Below are 20,535 nucleotides of genomic sequence, written 5' to 3' on the forward strand. Positions count from 1 at the left end.
GGCAAACATCAAATCCAGGGACCTATCAGGAAAATGTGGTCTCAGTAGGAAAACAAAATGATGACAAGGGCTTGAATATAAAACCCTTTAAGAACTCAGAATTTAATATGGTACACCATAGACTCTTTTAGACAGACAAAAAAAAAAAAAAAAAGCCGGTTGTGGGGGATGGCTTCTAAGGATCTTAAGGGCATACCTCAGCTATCTCCATCATGCCCTGTCCAAAGCTCTAATCCACAGAGTCTATGAACATAATTAAATGTTGCTGTTTTATGCTGCTAAATTTTGAGCAATTTCTTATGGAGTGTCTGGATACACTGCATATGATAATATCTGGAATACCGACTAAAAGTCAACCTGGTTTATTACCACATGCCATCTATTCTAAACAACGTCAGCAATAAAATACATTTCCCCAAAAATAATCTTGAGTTGATCGAAGTTCTAAATAATTGCTAGGATTCCTACTAAGTTTTGATAATATATTTGAAAGGCCTCAACCCATGTGGATTCAGCTCGTTCATTTCCAAAGTAAACTAGAGAGGCTTCCCTTAGATGGAGATTCAGCTGGGCATGTTTTCAAATGTTCACTCCAACCACTTTGTTTCACTGTTTTGAATTTTAAACACATAGAAATAACTCCAAGTAGTCTCACAAAATCACAGAATTGAAATAATTAAGGTCTGTCTCTTCATCTTTCCAATCACGATGCTATCATTGCTTATTTCAAATATACCATTCAGGGAATATGCAGTACCAAAGAGGCAGAATACAAACCACCCAGGAGAAACTCAAACAATTCTGAACTGTTATGAACTTAATGGAAGTTCTCCAAATTAACGTCTAAGTAAAACACAATGTTTATTAAAGGATAAGCAATAAAAATGTGCTAATTTGAAGCTTGTTATAAAAATAACTTTGTCATATAAAAAGGGAAGTGTTAAAAAATGATCTACCCTAGGTGTCAAATATATTAGGTATGTCCCCAGAGCCAAAACATGCTGATTTAGAAAATAGAACTGTTTGGAATCCTAGTCCCTCAAGCTTATAAAAGATTCTCAAAGTAAGAATGGCCTCAGAATAAAGATCAAAGGAAGAATATGGTCTATGACTCTGAGATCCTTTGTTAAGGCTTCAGAAAGTTATAAGGTGGTGCCGAATTGAGCCTCTCAGCTATAACAGGGCTTCTAATAATTTTAAGGGCACACTGAAATGCCCAAAATACAGGAAGGACTGCCTCAAAAATAATTAAAGATGTGGCTTTCGGGGGCACAGGACCCCACTGAGATTCACTGAAAATCCACAAAGTTTTTAAGAAAGTCATACTAGCAAAAGCACCACTAGCTAAAACTAAACAGACACAGTTCTAAATGAAAAGAGGTCTATGGGACCCTAACTCCTACATGCAGGAAGCAGATTGAGAAAGTTACTCAGCTGCAACATGGACCATTACTTATTGAAAAGAAAAGATGCCTCAGAGAGTGGAGCCAAGAGCTCAGGAGGACAGTAACAGATTAGGGAACTACTTCTAGGAAACAAAACCAGATTGTAATCAAGACAAGTATGCTATTCCTGGAGACAGAGGAACTGTTGATGTATTTGTGGCTGGAGCTGCTACAGACCAATGACTGCTATCTGCTTTCCCTTCCTCTTTCTGAACAGAAGTCTATTGCTATGATCCTGTCCCTGTCTCAACATTGTGCCTTGGGTGCAGAGAGGGAAGATAACTTTCCTTCTTAGTTCACAGGACTCTGAATCAAGAGAATCGGTTACCAAGAAGTTTAATCAGCAACATATCACATGTAGATCACAAGATACTAGACTTTAAGTCTGAAGCCATAAATGAATAAGACTTGTGAAGGTCATATAAAATGGTGAGCATATTTTGCATATGGATAGAAGGTAAATAATTATGTCCAAAGGACAGATTGTGGTAGATTAAATGTGATCACAAAATTCTTGCCACTCCTTCAATAACCACAACGATCCTATTTCTCCACTCTTTGAATCTGGGCTGCCTTGGAACTTGCTTTGACCTGTTGAATGCTACAGAAATGATGCTGTGTGACTTCTGAGAGGCCTTGAGTGAGTAAGACTCTCTCACTCTCTGAGAAGACTGCCACCTGTGAACAAGTCCAGCCCAGCCCCTGGACGATGAGACGTCATGTGGAAAGAGAGAGGCCCAGACACCCCACCCATCTCACCATTCCAGCCATCCCAGCTGAGCCCCAGATATGGGAGTGAGACCATCTGGGGCCAGCCAATCCCAGCTTAGCCACCAACTGACTGCAAATACATGAGTAAGCCTAGAGTAATTTATCAAAAGAACTCTTAGCTGAGCTGAGCATAGGACAAATTGCCAGTCCACAGAACTGTGATTAAATAACTGGTTGCCATAGGAGACACTGTGTTTTCAGATGATTTGCTATGCATCCATAGATAACAGAGACAGCCCTCCAATATACCTACTCACAACATCCCAAAAAGTTTAAATGACGTGTGCAAGGTCCACATAGGTAGGAGGGAACAGAACCAGCCTGAGTCCAAGAATCTCAACCAACTAGTCAAAAGTTCTTTTTTATGACATCATACTGCCTCCTCTCACGCTTTTCGATTATTAAAACAAGAAGAGAAGATGGAGATGGTTTAGAGAAACTATTATTAAAAAAACTAAAGGAAATATTAAAGGAAGAATCGTTAGCTACATATATTGTTCAACTTACACATAAATAAATACTGTCCATATACAGTCAGTCTGGGTATGTTTTTCACACATACAAATTGGACTATTTGCACTCCACTTCAAAACAATCGAGATTTCTAGCATACAAGATATATCCTTAACTAAAGTTAAGTACCGTAAATTGCAGTATAATTCAAACCTTTTTCTAATTAGACTCCTATCCCAGAATTATACATAGGCTTTTATTGCAAATTACTGAACAAAAACATTGTGCATAAGATGGGTGAGCAAAAGCAGAAATGGAAATAGAGACCCTTTGGATGTGGCAATCTTGCATGCTAAATTATTTCCTTTCCCCCTCCACAAACACAATGGCATGCACATACTGGAAACCATGGTGCAGAAATAAGGCAGAGGTCAATAAATGAATTTACATACAAATACAATAAATCATGCCCCAACAACACAAATGGTTTGCTCTTACCTTTTTCTGACATATAGCAGATATTTCAGCTGTAAGGGGAAGGCACACAAAATATCAACAAAGAAAGAGCCCCTCTAATTTTTATTTAATTAATTAATTTATTTTTTGAGACAGGGTCTCCCTCTGTCACTCAGGCTGGAGTGCAATGGCCCCATAATAGCCCACCACAGCCTCTTGAACTCTTTGGCTCAAGTGATCCTCCTGACTCAGCCTTCTAAGCAGCTAGGACAACAGGGGTGGCTCTCCATGTCTAGCTGATTTTTTTTTTTTTTTTTTTTTTTTTAGACATGGAGTCTTACTATGTTTCTCAGGCTGTTCTTGAACTCCTGGCCACAAGCGACCCTCCTGCCTTGACCTCCCTCCCAAAAGGCTAGGATTACAGGTGTGAGCCACCATGCCGGGTCTAGAGCCCATTTTAAATAAGGGCGGCCATGGAGGGGGAATTTTTTAAATCTTAGTAACACGACCTCTGGACTTGGCCCAAACAGCTTTTCGCTTGTCTCATAAATTATCATCTACTTTTATTAGCTTCTAGTTTCCTCAGAAAGCATGAAATAGATCTCTTTTCATCTAGCGGTGTGTGTTTAGTGAGGTTAAGAACACCTGCATGCTGCTACTCTTACAAGTAATTTAATCTTTTCAGACATGACTTGGAAATCAAATCTTGTTAAAGCCAAACAACTTTAATCTTATTTCCCCATTTTACAGAGGACAAAACTGAGAACCACTGTGGTTAAATTCTTCAAGGTCACACAAGCTATCAATGCTAGGGGCAGACCTTGAGTTAAAGTCTCCAAATTCCCCATTTACTGTTCTTTCCATTACACTATGACACTGGGTTGATATGATATATTTACAGCATCACCATGGGATTATTTGCAATATTAAAACAGTAGAAAAAATTACTAACTTGACCTACTTAGATTTTAATTATCAATTTATATCATTCTTAACATGCGCATGTAAAACCAGCTGTAGGGTTAAGAGAAAGCAATTTTCAATCCCACGGGTAGACCAGTTGGAACAGGACTGTCAAACTACTGTCTACATATGGGATTGACTTTGATAAATGGATAAGAATTCTTTTTAGTGGGCACATCAATTATTTCCATGAAAACCGATGCTGGAGAGCATTTGAAAATAAATCTTCCAAGAATCGGTTAATATGTTCTCCGAAATAGTATGTACTCAAAAAATGAACTAACACCTTATTTATAGTATAGTCTATGTTACAATTTATTTAAAAGATCAAAGGCAAATGTCTCCCAAACCCTGTCTGGTAATCTTAAACTAGTGGATGAAAAAGCAATAAAATTTACAACTCACTTTTAAAAACTAGTTTTGTATAATTAATGGTTATTTGACAGTTTGATATCCCAGAGTTTATCTTGAAGCATCTGAGGTTAGAGTCACATGTCTAGATAAATAATGAAAAGTTATTGCCAATTTTCCTCTAAAGATGAATATCACTGCTCAGCGACATATTTAAAAAGGATTTTATAACTTATATTTTATAACTTGACTATGGCTTTTACCTCAGAGCAGTGGATGATCACTAATTAAGAAGCCTAATTTAAAGGAAAAAAAGTTACATTTACCCATATAAGCCCAAATCTTTTTACAGGTTTTTTTGGTGGTGGTGGTGTTTTTTTTTTTTTAAGACAAGGTCTTTCTCTGTCGCCCAGGCTGGAGTGCAGTGGCATGATCACGGCTGCAGCCTCAACTTCCTGGGCTCAAATGATCCTCCCACATCAGCCTCTCAAGTAGCTGGGACTAAAGGCACATGCCACTATGCCTGGCTAAATTGCTTTTTCTCTCCCGCCCTCCGAAATATTTTGTATGTTTTTTTGTATTTTTAGTAGAGACAGTTTCACCATGTTTTCCAGGCCAGTCTCAAACTCCTAGGCTCAAGCCATCAGCCTGCCTCTACTTCCCAAAGTACTGGGATTACAGGCATGAGCCACTGCACCTGACCTACAGACATTTTTATGTAAATTTTCAAAATGTACCTTTGAAGAATATAGAGGCTGACATTATTGCTCCATTTTACAGAGGGGAGCACTAAATTAATTTCTCCCTTAAGGTTGAGAATCTAATATAAATAATCTAATATGAAAAGTAAGACTACGAAAAGTGTAATTATCAAGCAAAGGCCTTCAATTTTAAAAAAAAGTTCTTAGAATTTAGTTTGCGTAAGGTTTTCCTTTCAAATGAGCCTTTCACATGAATCCTTTTCTTTTCTTTTTTTTTTTCCCCCAAGAATCCAATGGAGTGAGGATATTTTGAGCTACTCACATGTGAATTCATTGTTTATTCAAGGAGTGCAGCTTGATTTTTCACAATGATGAGACTTTCATGGTTCCTTCTTTTTTTTTTTTTTTTTTTTTGAGACAGAGTCTCACTCTGTCGCCCAGGCTGGAGTGCAGTGGTGCAATCTCGGCTCACTGCAACCTCTGCCTCCCAGGTTCAAGTGATTCTCCTGCCTCAGTCTCCTGAGTAGCTGGGATTACAGGCAGGTGCCACCATGCCTGGCTAATTTTTCATATTTTTAGTAGAGACGGGGTTTCACCGTGTTAGCCAGGATGGGAATCCATTTATTTTCTACATCTGAAGTCATATACCATCGAGTTCTTCCTGTGCCCCATCTCTACTTAAACTTAGTATGCCCGCAGCAATTTTCCACCTTTCATCTTTCCTCTGTGTTTGTCAGTACTTTCCCTTGTCACTTTAGCCTCCAGTGACATGGCTGGAAGAGCTGCTTCTCCCATATGTGGAGAAATGCTCTGTCTGGGACCTACCAACTTATAGGGCATAGCTTTGAGCACTCCAACAAACTACAAGAAGCCTTAAAATCTTGTCTTTCCATTGAGATGGGTTAGATATACTTTATCCCCATTTTACTGATGAGGAAACTGAGTCTCAGAGAAATTCAATGATTTCTCCCCGACGACACAGTACTAGTAATAGTAGCAGGGAAAAGGCCAATGATTCATCTCTCTCCCAGGTGGTGTTCCTTATTCTTTTTCTTCTCCTTAATCAGACCCGGCGCAGCATCTTATTACTGACAACACCTGTTACAGATACAGAAAATCCCTGAAGACATAATTTGGCAGGGCTTTAGTCTTACGGAATTCTAATTCCAATATCTACCCTTAATTCTGGTAGGGATGATACTACTTCCCTCATTATTAAATGTGTGGGTACATTATAAGCAAGGCATTGATATTATGCCTCATATCAATGAATATTCATAGAATACAATACTTTGGCGACTGTCTTTGTAAAATAAAATAGTACAAAAGGAGATAAAGCAACTATGTCATTAGTCATGATTACTCATTATTCATCCTTTCCTAAGTAAACCGTACCTTGCGGCAGAAGAACATCAATCAGCCACTCACTGTGGTCCCTATTGAAAAAAAACAAAATTCATTTTTGAGCTTCATTGAAATATTCTCCTTCCACATGAATGTTTATAAGCTGCACACTATTGCTGAAAGGCTTTTAATAGAAAGGAAGTATAATTAAGAGCACCATCATAATAAACTCTTAAAATGTCTAATGCATTCCAGCTAAATTATAAATTATAGGCACTTCATCATATTCAGTTATCTTTAAATGATACTTTCCAGATGCTAATTAAGCCAACCAAAATACTGCATGATCTGTACAAAGCTGAGTGTGATTCTGTGAAACAAACAAGCAAAAAGAATCCATATAATTTATATGTCATGTTTGGAAACCACAGTTTTCTTTTACATCTGTTTTTCTCTGTGGCCTTTTTAACAGGGTTACTCCAAAATTGCAGCTGATTTATTAAGTGGAATTGCCTTCTTCTCATGTCGCACGGAGAGAAATATTGCAACTTTTCAAAGCTGTAATGTTCCCAATGAAAGATTGCTATATGTTAAATATCAGAATAATTAACCTTTAAAAATCAGAGAGGCTAGTGAGAAACTTTAGTAATGTAACTAATTTAAGTCCAAATGATTTTTATCTTCTCATTATTGCTCTATTTCTTTTTCTTTAAGAACTCTTATACCTACCCTGCAATCCTCTCGCTGCATTCTTCACAGAGATACAACGGGGGTGGTTTATCACCCAATGCTACTGACAGGGAAGGGTCTATACACATCTGAAACACATAAAAAGACAGAATGAACTCTCCCGTTCCTGGGTATCACATTCCCTAGATTCTTAACACAAATGCTTCAATAATGACAGATTTTCCAAAAGCAAGGTGGAATAAATATTTTTAGTAAAACCCTTTTTACCAATAAATGTTTCTCCCTGCACTAGCTGATGAGTCCACCCTGAGGATTTAAATGTGGCTGCTGTGGTTTTTCATGTCTCCTGTTACTTGCAATTCAAGTAATAAATAGTGTCGAGAAATTCACTCTCATTCCACAAAGAACCAAAATAATCATCTTGTTCAATTGCTGCTCAAATTGGCAGTATATTACTCACTCTAATTCCTTCTGTAAAGTGGTAAACAACAGTAGTCTCTCATTAGGAAAAGGAAAATATATTATTAAGATTTCAGAATCATAACTGATACTAAAATGCTAGTGGTAGAGAATTTTGCTTCTTAAGGTATACCTCATTCAAAAAAGGTGGCATTAAATCTAACATTGAGTGGTTCACTTCTCTTACTCTGGAATCTTAGTTCTGTATCAATCATCCAACTTTTCTTTTTCTTTTTTCTTTTTTTTTTTTTTTTTGAGACGGAGTCTCACTCTATCGCCCAGGCTGGAGCGCAGTGGCCAGATCTCAGCTCACTGCAAGCTCCGCCTCCCGGGTTTAGTAGAGACAGGGTTTCACCGTGTTAGCCAGGATGGTCTCGATCTCCTGACCTCGTGATCCGCCCGCCTTGGCCTCCCAAAGTGCTGGGATTACAGGCTTGAGCCACCGCGCCCGGCCCAACTTTTCTTTTTCAAGTGTGGTTTTTTATTTCCTACACGTGACCTATAATTTGTTTGCCCTTGCTAGGACTGGTTGATACGGCTGGGTTTCACTAGCCTAAGCACAGAGATGCAAAGTGTTAATTTCACAGTTGATCATCAGAATATTTCAATATCTGGATCTTTTAAGTCAAATGAACAAAAAATCTAGATAACTAACTGCATTTTGTACTTTGCATGAGTTTAAATTTCTATAATTTACCAAAGCCATTTTTGAATTCTGTTCCTACCCTCGAAAAAATAATCAACTCATGAGCTAGCTGATTCAGCAGTTAAGATGCCTAATACACAAATTTTTCTGGAACTACACTCTTTTCTTAGTTGTTCTCACAAATTTGAAGGGGGGAAATCATCCAAGCTTATAACCCAAACAGTCTGTAATTCAAAGTGAAAACTCGGACATTTCAATGATTGAGGAATCTAGTTAGAATTGCTCAATTTACCATCAACATTTGTATACTATATATTGATGACAAAGGCTCAGAGTGAGAATTTTCCTCATATAAGTTTCATGCTTCTTTAGATGTAATGAGTAACTACTTGGGGGTGTGTTAAATCAGAGATTGGCAAACTTTTTTTGTAAATATTTTAGGCTTTGTGGGCCACAGTCTCTGTCACAACTACTCAATTCTGCTGTTGGAGCATGAAAGCAGCCATAGACAATATGTAAGAAAATTAACATAGCTGTGTTCTAACAAAACTTTATTTACAAAAACTGGCAGCAGGCCAGATTTAGGTCTGAGCCATCGTTTGCCAGAACCTGCCTTAGATAATTATCTGGGCTCCAAAGTATTTCATAAAGTGGACTTCAAGTAGAACCAAGTAAAACCAAAAGCAGAGTATGATATAAACTTTAAGTTCCAACATATTTTCATATTTAATTCTATTACAACTCTTGACTTTTGCCTAAAAAGTAATTTTTGCGGCCTATTACAAAGATAATACTTTTCTATTTGGTAAATCATTCTTGCTTAGCATTACAGCTTACTATCACAGAGATATTAGGCTTTTAGTGAGGATTAATCAATTTTCCCCAAATCTTTCCCATGCCCTCCATGTGGAGCTCCTCTTAAGTATTATATAAGTTATTCTACCCTCTTTTTTAGTGAGTCATTGATACCTCTCCCAGGTAAAGATACTTTTTCATTCCACTCAAAAAGAGAAGCTCCTGGGATGCTAAAACTGTAAATAATCATTAGAGATTAGCTAGTCAACCTCTGATTTCCTAAATAACTTACTTAACATGACCCATCAGATCTGTAGTTGGTCTAGTGAGTTTTGTTCTACTCTGAACAGGTTGGTTTACATCCACACTAATGTGTTCATATCTGTGTGTCACATTAATAACTGGGGGGTTTTTTGTTTATAAATATGACATATGCCCAATGTAGAGGCTTTGGAAAACCGAGAAAGGGAAACAAGAAAATTCAGTTAACACATTAACCCTCCATCTTGATGTAATCCATAGTAACATTCTGATAAGTATTACCGATTGTTTTTCACTATGAATATATGTAACTTTTAAACTTTTTTAAACTTTTAAACATCATACTATAAAATTTCCTAACTTTATGCTTAACATTATTTTGTAAGCATTTGGATGTTGGATACCCTTGATTTGCATGTCATGTGGTGATGATGTAGATTGGGTGTACTCACGTTGTAAAGGAAGAGCAATACTGAGCCAGACCTATTGTAGTGCAAAAATGGCCCCAGCACAGGAAGACTTAACAAGAATGCTATCTTTCTGCAAAGTGTAGAATGAAAATAGAAAAGGAGGGTCTTTAAGGAAACTGGAGTTCAGAAAGTAAGACTGGGGGGATACAAAAATGTCTTGGAACTAGAAAGAGGTGGTGTTGGCAAACATTGTAAATACACTAAATGCCACTGAATTATTCACTTTAAAATAGTTCATTGTATATTATGTGAATTTCGCCTCTATTTTTATAAAATGACAGAAAGTGGATGGTTTGACCTATCCTGGCTGACTCGCTTCAGGGAGAAAAGTGAGGCCAACCCAGTGGAATGGACTGGGCTGTTTGCCTAGAAAAGAAGGAGAAAATCTAATTCATAATGCTTTCAGTAAGTAGGAGGCCAGAAAGCATTACTAACCAGGATATCAGAGGACTCCTGAGAATGCAGTCTGACATAAAATCAATGAAAAATAACTGCAGAAACGAGACAGAAAGGATCCCCTTCCTGTTGATGTCTGGGTGACCCAAAAGAAGGAGCTATATAACTTAGGCAGGAGGAAGAAAAGGATAAGAAGAAGGAAACATGAAAGTCTCATCATTGTGAAAAATCGAGCTGAACTCTATGAATAAACTATGAATTCACATGTGAGTAGCTCAAAATATCCTCCAAAGAAGAGTACCTCTGAACCCCAAATGTCTATTGAAGGTCAACAGTGGGGTACATACCATAGAATGGGAGGCGCCTACACTTCCGTTGTGTGGGTTATCATTACCTGCTTCTTTTTTGGGGGGGTGTGTGACACAGTCTCACTCTGTTGCCCAGGCTGTAGTACAGTGGCGTGATCATGGCTCACTGCAACCTCCACCTCCCCGGTTTAAGCAATTCCTCTCCCTCAGCCTCCCAAGTAGCTGAGATTACAGGCACACATCACCACACCTGGCTACTTTTTATTGTACTTTTAGTAGAGACGGGATTTCACCATGTTGGCTAGACTGGGCTTGAACTCCTGACCTCAGGCAATCTGCCCGCCCTGGCCTCCGAAAGTGCTAGGATTACAGGCTTGAGCCACCACGCCCAGCCAATTACCTGCTCTTAATATCAACCCATTCAATTTGCCTTCAACAAAAGCAGAGATTAAAAATAATAATACAAGGCCATCCTTTGTTAGTATAATGTATCTAGATGACAATGTTATTATTGGCACTCCTCTGCCAGTTTTGGTTCATGAAACACATTTTTGGTTTCTTTTATTTTTATTGGATCTCATTTCACCTTTCCTACTTTGTTTCTATAAAGTGATGGCGTTAGTTTTCTATTAGTATATGGTTTTCTACAGGCTATCTATAAAACAAAAGAAGCAAACCCGCAAGACACCTGGTTCTCCAAAGTAACCGTGAACTCTGATAACTTCAGGTTACTCCTACCCCTAATAATATAAAAATTATACCTTGCAAATCCAGACACAGGTCCATCCAGCCAAATACTTTGTATCCAATAAATATATCATAAATAATTTTGTTAAAAGGTATGACTATTTGTCTTCACATTCAACTTTCAAGATTCAGGATTATAATAGGACAGAACCAATTTGGTGTGGTAGAAGGACAATAAGGTTAGGAGATCAGGTACCTGGTCCTGTCTCCAGTTCTGATGCTAACTGGCAACCTTAGGAAAATGACTTGACTCTGTAAGCCACTGTTTCCCTACTTTTAATGTAACTTTCCATGTCTATGCTGTCCAGACACCTTTCAGTCATTTCAGTTAAGTCATATTTGTAATATAAGCTAAAACTGAATGATTTTATCTTTTTGTCCTACTACTCCTGAATTTGCATAAGCACGCATGATTTGTAGCATACACATGAAAACAGAGAGAAAATACATTTCCCTGAGTTCATTAGCTGAAATAGAAACCAGTTAAGGACATGTAAGCATTTTACTAGGATCCTTCTGATAAATAATTAGCTCAGTGCTACATAGCACTTGGCTATGAACGCATAGCCAAAACTGCAGACAACACCATTCATTGCTCTCTCTTGACCAGTCTGCCAAAGTACAATCAGATTGAATATGGAGGTACTTGGAATTACCACACACCACACGCCTCTGCTTTACAGAGAAGGATGCAATCTAGTCCACTTCATTCAGCAATTTGACCACTGACAATACAGTATGGCACCAGGTCTAATAAAACAGTACCTTCACAGCTGGTTTGTTAATTGCATTGTGGCATTCAATGTGCTGGCAGTGGATGGGATTCCAAGCTGTAAAGTAAAGCACAACTGATGAATACTTCTCAGTGAAATTATTCATGCCCTAGTAAAAACAGATACTTTACTATTTTCTTTTTTCTAAATAGAACCATCATCAGAAAGCTTCCTAGCAGAATCACCTTTTTAATCTGTAAAAAATTTAAAAGACAAGCAAAGATACACAATTCCGTCCATTTTCCTAGGATAAGAGATAAGCCAATATAAGATGGCATGTACAGTACCACAATGGTATTCCATTAATAAGTTTTCAAAGGTTTTTACAACCATAGTTTCACTTGATCCTCCAACAACTCTGTAGGGTAAGTACAGCAGATTATTAATCTCATTTCGTATAAGAATAAATTAAAGTTAGCAAGGTTAAGTAGTTTGATATGGTCACAGAGTTAGTGAATGATAAGCTAGGACTAGAACCTATATCTCTTGGTGCTTGACATTCTGCTCTTTCCATGAGAGTATATTATGCTAAACATCCTAGATTGTTGGCACCAGGAAGCATTTTAAATTGATAACAACTGACATGAATAGTAAGGCATTCTCTACCATTCCATTTCCTATGCCATTCCCATCAAACATGGAGACTGGAAAGATGAGTTTCTTGCCCAAATGAAATACATCTCTCTCTTACACGTGGCCCACCTACTAAACTTCTGCTAGTCTGCTAATACCCAATTAAACTTCTGCTAGTCTGCTAATACCCAGCTCCTAAGCTCAGTAGACACACAGAATGAGGAAAAGAACCAAGTTACCTATAATAAGTCAGATTGAGAATCACAACCAGTAGTTATCATCTGGATGATTCTGTAGCCCAAAACACTTAGCTAACAATATTCCATCATTAAAAACATGTAAGGGGTTTATATGATTGAAAGTAGGACATTTTTCTAAAGTGCCATATTTTAAACTCATAGGACGATGTTGGCCTAATCTTAATATGTGGGAATTTGCAGATGAGAAGATAGTCTTAGTTGCATATTCAATTATAATTCAAAAATGTATATTATTAATGATCCAAGCGAATTTATGTTCCAAACATTTTAGAAAATTTTCTACCTAGGAGCATCCTAGCTTCAAACTTTCTATATCATTGTTAGGCCATGTATAAGATTATGTGTCTAGTCGAGGATTCAGGGAAATATAGTTACCAGAACCAATGACATTTTAAAATATACAACAGGTCTATTTATTTGAAAAGAAGATAAGAAATACAGACCAGAGACCACTACTATAATAAGATAGTATCATTCTGATCATATTTTTAGAGAGTAACAAAGAAGAAATTAATGAGTACATGAACAGATTGATGAAGAAATAATTTGGGTATAGGCGCTTCATAACTATGAGATTAGTTTCCCATATATGGTAAAGTCAAGTTGAATATAAAGAGTTGCAGCAAGTTTTCTTGTACAATTAGAGAAACATAGAAGAAAAGGCTGCCTTTAACCAGGACATGAATTGCAAAAATATGGAACATGTGCTGCATTATTCTGATCCCAAACTCATGACAGACATCACCAATCCATTACAGCATTCCTTCCTGCTGAGTCCAGAACTGGCCTTAGGATCCTTCTTATCACTGTGCTCCAACAAGTCACCACCAATCAAAACAAAATTGGCACACAAGATAAAATCTGCTAACCATCTCCAAATCAGTGTATTATGAGAATGTTTGCAGATTGCTTTACAGAAGTTCATGACACTTATGGACAGAATTAATACTCAAAACATATAACAACTGCTATGGCACAGGCAAAACAAATTGAAGTGTGCACCAGCCACAGTACTTAGGGCTCTAAAGACTTCTATTCTGCCAGAAATAAATGCCTTTTTGTGGATAATGGAGATATCCAGGAGGAGATCTGCTTTAATTTTGCATTCCATTTTTACTGAGTGTTGCTGTGTTAAGAACAGGTTGTAGGATAATCAATTTAAGTTCATAAAAGCCACATTGGATTTAAGCTTACTAGAACAGTGATCTTAAGTTTTGCTATGTATCAAAAATCAGCTGTCAAGATTTTAAAAATATAATGTCTGGGCCGGGTGCGGTGGCTCAAGCCTGTAATCCCAGCACTTTGGGAGGCCGAGACAGGCGGATCACGAGGTCAGGAGATGGAGACCATCCTGGCTAACACGGTGAAACCCCGTCTCTACTACAAAATACAAAAAAACTAGCCGGGCGAGGTGGCGGGCGCCTGTAGTCCCAGCTACTCGGGAGGCTGAGGCAGGACAATGGCGTGAACCCGGGAGGCGGAGCTTGCAGTGAGCTGAGATCTGGCCACTGCACTCCAGCCTGGGCGACAGAGCGAGACTCCGTCTCAAAAAAAAAAAAAAAAAAATATATATATATATATATATATATAATGTCTGGAACCCACATTAGATATTCTGAATCAACATGTTTGAGGATAGAACACAGGTATTTCTAACTGGGGAAAGCACTACAATTGATTTTGATATAAGGACAATCAGCATACCTTATCTTGTGGGAAATATAGTCATAATAGATCACCATTTGAAAATAATAACAAAAAACATAGCATAAAAACACAGCAGACAAGAATTATCCTTTCAACTATGATACAAAAATTGGCATTAGATCTGCCTTCCCACCATGAACAACTAGAAAACTAAAAAATACATATTTGAAACACTATTTTCAGAAACTGGACTCCAAGTAGTGCAGGACAGTGATCCTTGAGAGAAGAGAATGCAGTAAGCCCCACAATCACCCTGGCTTTCTTCCTGATAGTAATTTCCAGACCTTGGCCCTAGAAGGGGAAAGATAAGCAGAGTAATAAGGTCTTTTTTAGTTGAGACAAAAACTGGAGTTTAGAGAGGCCAGGTGGCTGAAATTTGCCACCTGGAGTATGAAGGAAGAGGGAACTATGCAAAGAAAGAGATCCAGAAATCTAAATAGGAGTCCTTTTGAGTCTTTGGCTTTACACTAAGTAAAATGTATGTAAGGTAAAACTGCCTGAGGCTGGATAGAGAAAAACTGTGAGGCTTCTGTGAGCTAAACAATTCCTAGAGCTTGTACATGGCTGGAAGATGTTCAAGTTCCAACCAGTCAGAGTAGAGGGAAATCACTAAATACTTGGAGCAATCATAGAAACTTTAGGAGGGCCGTATCTTCGTAATAGGGCTAAACTAATATTAGAGAAAAAGTTATTCTGGGCTCACTCTAACAAAACCTAAGAATAACCCTTGAAATGGTCAGACTAATCCACAAGTAACTTGATTGCCAAAACAAACTTCAACATACTATAATGGAAGACAACAAAATTCAGACACTCAATAATGCAACAATCATGAAATCCAGCATCCAGTCAAAATTATTTGATATTTGAAAAGGAGGCAAAATGTCACTCATAACCAGGGGGAAAACAGATCAGCAGAAACAAACCTGGAAATTGCAGAGATGAAGTATTTGGCAAAGAAGAACTTTAAAATAGTTATCATAAACATAGGCAAAGGAAAGCATGAAGATAGGCATAATGAGGATAGAGATGGGAGATATAATTTAAAAATTAAATGTGACTTTAAAAATCAGAAATACAACTTGAAAAACTCACCAAATGGGCTTAATAGAAGAATAGACAATGCAGAAGAAAAGATCAGTGAATTAGGAGACATAGCAAAACTACCCAAACTGAAATACTGGAAGAAAAATAGAGATTCAGTGAACTGCGGGAAAATTTCAGGCAGTTTTACCTTACATACATTTTACTTAGTATAAAGCCAAATTTTTACGATTGCTTCAAGTATTTGCTCCAAGTTCATGAGATTTAAAGCACAAAAGAAATAAAAGGGGGAAATATTTGAAGAGACAATGGCTGAAAATTTTCAAGTCTGATGAAAACAACCCACAAATTCAAGAAGCTCAATGAATCCTAGGCAAGACAAAAGCAAAGAAAATCACACCAAAGTTCATTATAAACAAATTGACGAAAACCAATAAGGAGAAAATCTTAAAAGCAGCCAGGAGGGAAAAAAAGACACATTACTTTCAGGGGAACAAAGATAAGAATGATCGCTGATTTCTTGTCAGAAACAATGCAAGCCAGAAGACAATGGAATGACATCTTTAATAAGCTGAAAGAAAAAAAACTGTCAACCTAGACTTGTATACCCAGTGAAAATATCCTTCAAAAATGAGTATGAAATAAAGACTATTTGAAGACAAACACAAAATAAGAGAATTCATTTCCAGCTGAGCTCCACTGCAAGAAATGTTAAAGGAAGTTTTTCGGGCTAAAGGAAAATGATACCAGATAGTAGCTCAAATTTACACAAAGGCATAAAGAGTGTTGGACATGGTAAGTATGCTGAATAACTACAGAAGGCTTTTTTACTCATATTAATATGTTGTTAAAAGATGGTTGATTATTTAAAACAAAAAACAATAATAATGAATAGAGGCTAATATATATAGAAGTAAGATGTTCGGTAACAATAACGAAAAGGATGGGGGTAAAATTAAAATACAAAAGGTCTTACATTACATGTAAACTGGTATAATTTGAGGTAGATTGTGAAGTTAAAAGTGCATATTATAAACCCGAGAGCAATTTTTTAAAGGTGGTATATCTAACAATACAATACAGAAATAAAATGTAACACTAAAAATAATTCCAAAAAGGCAAGATTTCAAAAAGAAAAAAAAAGGAACAGATGGGACAAATATAAAACAATTGTAACATGATAGGCTTCAGTCATACAAGTGTATCATGATAGGCTTCAATTCATACCAGAAATTACATTAAATGCCAATGGTCTAAACAATAATTTTATTAATGTAAGTGGTCTAAAAGGCAAAGATTGTCAAATAGGATTTAAGTTTTTTAAAACCTGTGACCCAATTATATGCTGCCTGTGAAAAACGTATCTAAAATATAAAGACTCAGATAAGCTAGAAGTAAACAGAAAAAGTTATACCATGCAATTATGGCATAATTGTTATACCGTAATTGAAATTAAAAGAAAGCCGGAGTGTCTATATTAATATCAGAGAAATAGATTTCAGAACAAAGAATATTACCAGAAAAACCAAGGCAATTTCACAATGATGAAAGGGTCAATTAACCCAGAAAACATAAAAACCATAAATATTTGTACCCTTAGTAAGGTGAGCGAGTTGAAAGAAGCATAACTGAAGTTATAAATTTCCATAATCCTCTCTCAGTAACTGATAAAACAAGCAGACAGAAAATCAGCAAATATATAAGACTTGAAAATACTCTCAAACAACTTAACCTAATTTATAATGCTAGAAATCTCCACTCAACCACTGTGCAATATACATTGTTTTAAAGTACACATGCAACATTTATCAAGATAGGTATTCCAGTCCATAAAATAAGGCTCAAAAATTTAGATGGAGCAACATCATACAGTATATTCTCTAGCCACAGTGGAATTAAACTAGAAACCAATAAAACAAAAGTATCTGAAAAAATACAAATATTTGCACATTAAAAAGCACACTTCTAAGCAATCCATGAATGAAAGAAGAAACTTTAGAAAATATCCTGTACTGAAATACAATAAAAGCATAACATACATAATGAATTTCTGGGAAGCAACTAAAGCAATGATTAAATGGAAATTTATAGCTTAAAATTATTATATAAGAAAATATAAAAGATCTGAAATAAAAGGCTTATGCATGTACCTTAAGAAGACAGAAAAAGAACAAAACTCAGTAGGAGGAAGAAAACAATATAGAAACAGAAATCAATGAAATTAAAATCAGAACATCAATAGGTAAAATCAATAAAATCAAAAACTGGTTCTTTGAAATGTCCCAAAAAATTGATAAGCCCCAGCATCCTGATGGACAAAAAAAAAATTGAAAATTCATGAATTACCAATGTCAGGAATGAAAGGTAGAACATTACTACAGATCCTACAGACAAGCTAATAAATTTGAAAACTTGGATGAGATGCTCACATTCCTCAAAAGACACAAATTAAAACTACAACTCAATAAAAGTAAAAAAAAAAACCAAAACCCATAGCTATTAAAATTACATTCACAACATAAAACATTTCCCTCAAAGAATCCCCAAGTCCATATGGCCATATGGAAAAAAACACTTGCCAACTCATTTTATGAGGTCAGTTTTGCTCTGTAAATGGAACCAGATGAAGACATCATAATTAAATAAAACTAGAACAATATGTCTCATAAATGTAGAAGCCTGAACACTTAACTTAGAAAATTAAATCTAGCAATATAATACAGCATGACAAGATGAGTTCATCCCAAGAATGCAAGATTGGTTTAACATTGCCAAGAAAATCAATGTAATTTACCATATTAACAGAATGAAGGGAAGAAATCATATAATCATCTCAATAGAAAGAGAAAATGCATTTGACTAAAATTGACATTCATGATTAAAACTGAGCAAACTAAGAACAGAGAATAATTTCCTCCATCTGGTATAAAAAAAAAAAAATATTTGAAAAACCTACAGTTAACGTAGTAATTTAATGGTGAAAGCCCAAATAGTCTCCCCAAAGATGGGGAGAAAGAACAAGGACTTCCACTGTCAGCACTTCTATTCAAGTGGAGTTATAAAGCAATGCAAAAAAAGAGAAGCACAGAAAGGAAAAAAGGGAGAAAAGAAACAAGGGGAAGAGAGAGAGAAAAGGAAAAGAGGAGAAAAAGAAAGAAAGAGAAAGGAAGGAAGGAAAGAAGGAAGGGAGGGATGGAGAGAGGGAAGGAGAGAGGGAAGGAGGGAAGGAGGGAAGGAAAGAAGGATGGAAAAAGGCATACAAATTAGAAAGAAAATTAAAAAAATATTTGCAGAGAGCATAATCAGGTATACAGAAAATCTTAAGAAACTTACAAAAAAGCCACAAAAACTAATAAGTGAATTTAGCAAGGTTGCAGGGTGTTTGTAGAATACCAATAAACAAGTAGAATATTAAAAATTTTAAACACTATTTATAATAGCATATAAAATCATAAAATATTTAGAAGCACCTTTAACAAAATATAAGATCTGTACACTAAAAACTAGCAAATATTTCTGAAAGAAATTAAAGAAGACCTAAATAAATGGATAAATATACCATGTTCATGGATGAGAAGACTCAATATTGTTAAGATGTCAATTCTCCCCAAATTAAACTATACAGTCAATGTAATCTCATTCAAAAATCCAAGCAGAGGTCAGGTGCAATGGCTCACACCTGTAATCCGAACACTTTGAGAGGCTGAGGTGAGCAGATCACCCTGAGGTCAGGAATTTGAGACCAGCCTGACTAATATGGTGAAACCCCATCTCTACTAAAAATACAAAAATTAGCCAGGCATGGTCGCACATGCCTGTAATCCCAGCCTCTCAGGAGGCTGAGGCAGGAGAATCACTTGAACTGGAGAGGCAGAGGTTGCAGTGAGCTGAGATCACACCACTGTACTCCAGCCTGGTTAACACAGTAAGACTCCATCCCCACCCCCACCCCCCGAAAAAAATCTAAGCAGATTGTTTTGTAGAAATTACAAACTGATAGTAAAATTTATATGAAAATGCAATGGTACTAAGATAGCCCAAAAAATTCTTTAAAAGAACAAATCTGGAGTATATACACTACATAATCTTATGTATTAAAATAGCCTATAAAATTTTTAAAAGAGCAAATCTAGAGGATTTATGCTACATGATTCTAAAATACACCGTAAAGCTACAGTAATCAAGATTATGTGATATTGGTGTACGAATAGACAATTAAACAAAACAAGATTTAGAAATAGACACATACATATATGGTTAATTACTCTTCAACAAAAGGGTCAAGGTAATTCAATATGGAAAAGATACTCTTTCCAACAAATTGAACCGAAACAACTGGATATCCTTAAAGGAAAACAAATCCAACCCTTACCTCTAACTATATACAAAAATTGATTCCAAAAAGATCATATACTTAGATGTAAAATCTTAAACTATGTAACTTCTCTTTCCAACCTTAGGAGAGACCAAAAAAGGACCACAAAAGAAAAAAAAATGATAAATTTCAATTAATGTATGAAAATTGAAAACTCCTTCTCTTTGAAACACCTAAACAGGGAAGCCACTGAATGAGAGAGCATATTCACATTATGTTGACAAAAGTCTTATATTTTGAACATACAATATAATAAGATAATAAAATAAGCACCCCAATTTTAAAATGAGCAAAAACTTCATTGGTAACTTCACATACACATACAAAGGGTAAGCAAACCTGAGAAGGTAAGAATACAGAGGGAAAGATAAATATATGAAAATAGTGGTTACGGTAGACATAGAGTACAAAACATGAAAATCTGACCTAAGAATCACACCCTTTCACCAGAAGCAAAATTAAGTTCTCTCTGAAGGAATATATCATACTAAGTCTCAAATTAGCTTTATAGTTTTTATATCTATTGTCTTCAACACAATAAAACAAC

At 36.3% G+C, this 20,535-nt stretch overlaps 2 protein-coding genes across 17 annotated transcripts in view; one reads left to right on the forward strand and one right to left on the reverse strand.

Moving 5' to 3' along the window:
• The window catches only part of LGMN (legumain), a 1,022,235-nt gene that overhangs the window by 184,268 nt on the left and 817,432 nt on the right, over window positions 1-20,535 (forward strand). The gene's annotated exons all lie outside the window — the stretch shown is intronic.
• The window catches only part of UNC79 (unc-79 homolog, NALCN channel complex subunit), a 277,488-nt gene that overhangs the window by 170,738 nt on the left and 86,215 nt on the right, over window positions 1-20,535 (reverse strand). For all 16 annotated transcript variants that reach the window (XM_050798992.1, XM_050798985.1, XM_050798983.1 and 13 more), the window contains 4 exons: window positions 12,022-12,086; window positions 7,214-7,302; window positions 6,536-6,576; window positions 3,168-3,196 (listed from right to left, as the gene is read on the reverse strand). In XM_050798992.1, coding sequence (XP_050654949.1) covers window positions 3,168-3,196; window positions 6,536-6,576; window positions 7,214-7,302; window positions 12,022-12,086 — 224 coding nt within the window. The remainder of the gene's footprint in view (window positions 1-3,167; window positions 3,197-6,535; window positions 6,577-7,213; window positions 7,303-12,021; window positions 12,087-20,535) is intronic.

This window comes from Macaca thibetana, chromosome 7 (genome assembly GCF_024542745.1).
Source record: "Macaca thibetana thibetana isolate TM-01 chromosome 7, ASM2454274v1, whole genome shotgun sequence".
NCBI classification, from domain to species: Eukaryota; Metazoa; Chordata; class Mammalia; order Primates; family Cercopithecidae; genus Macaca; species Macaca thibetana.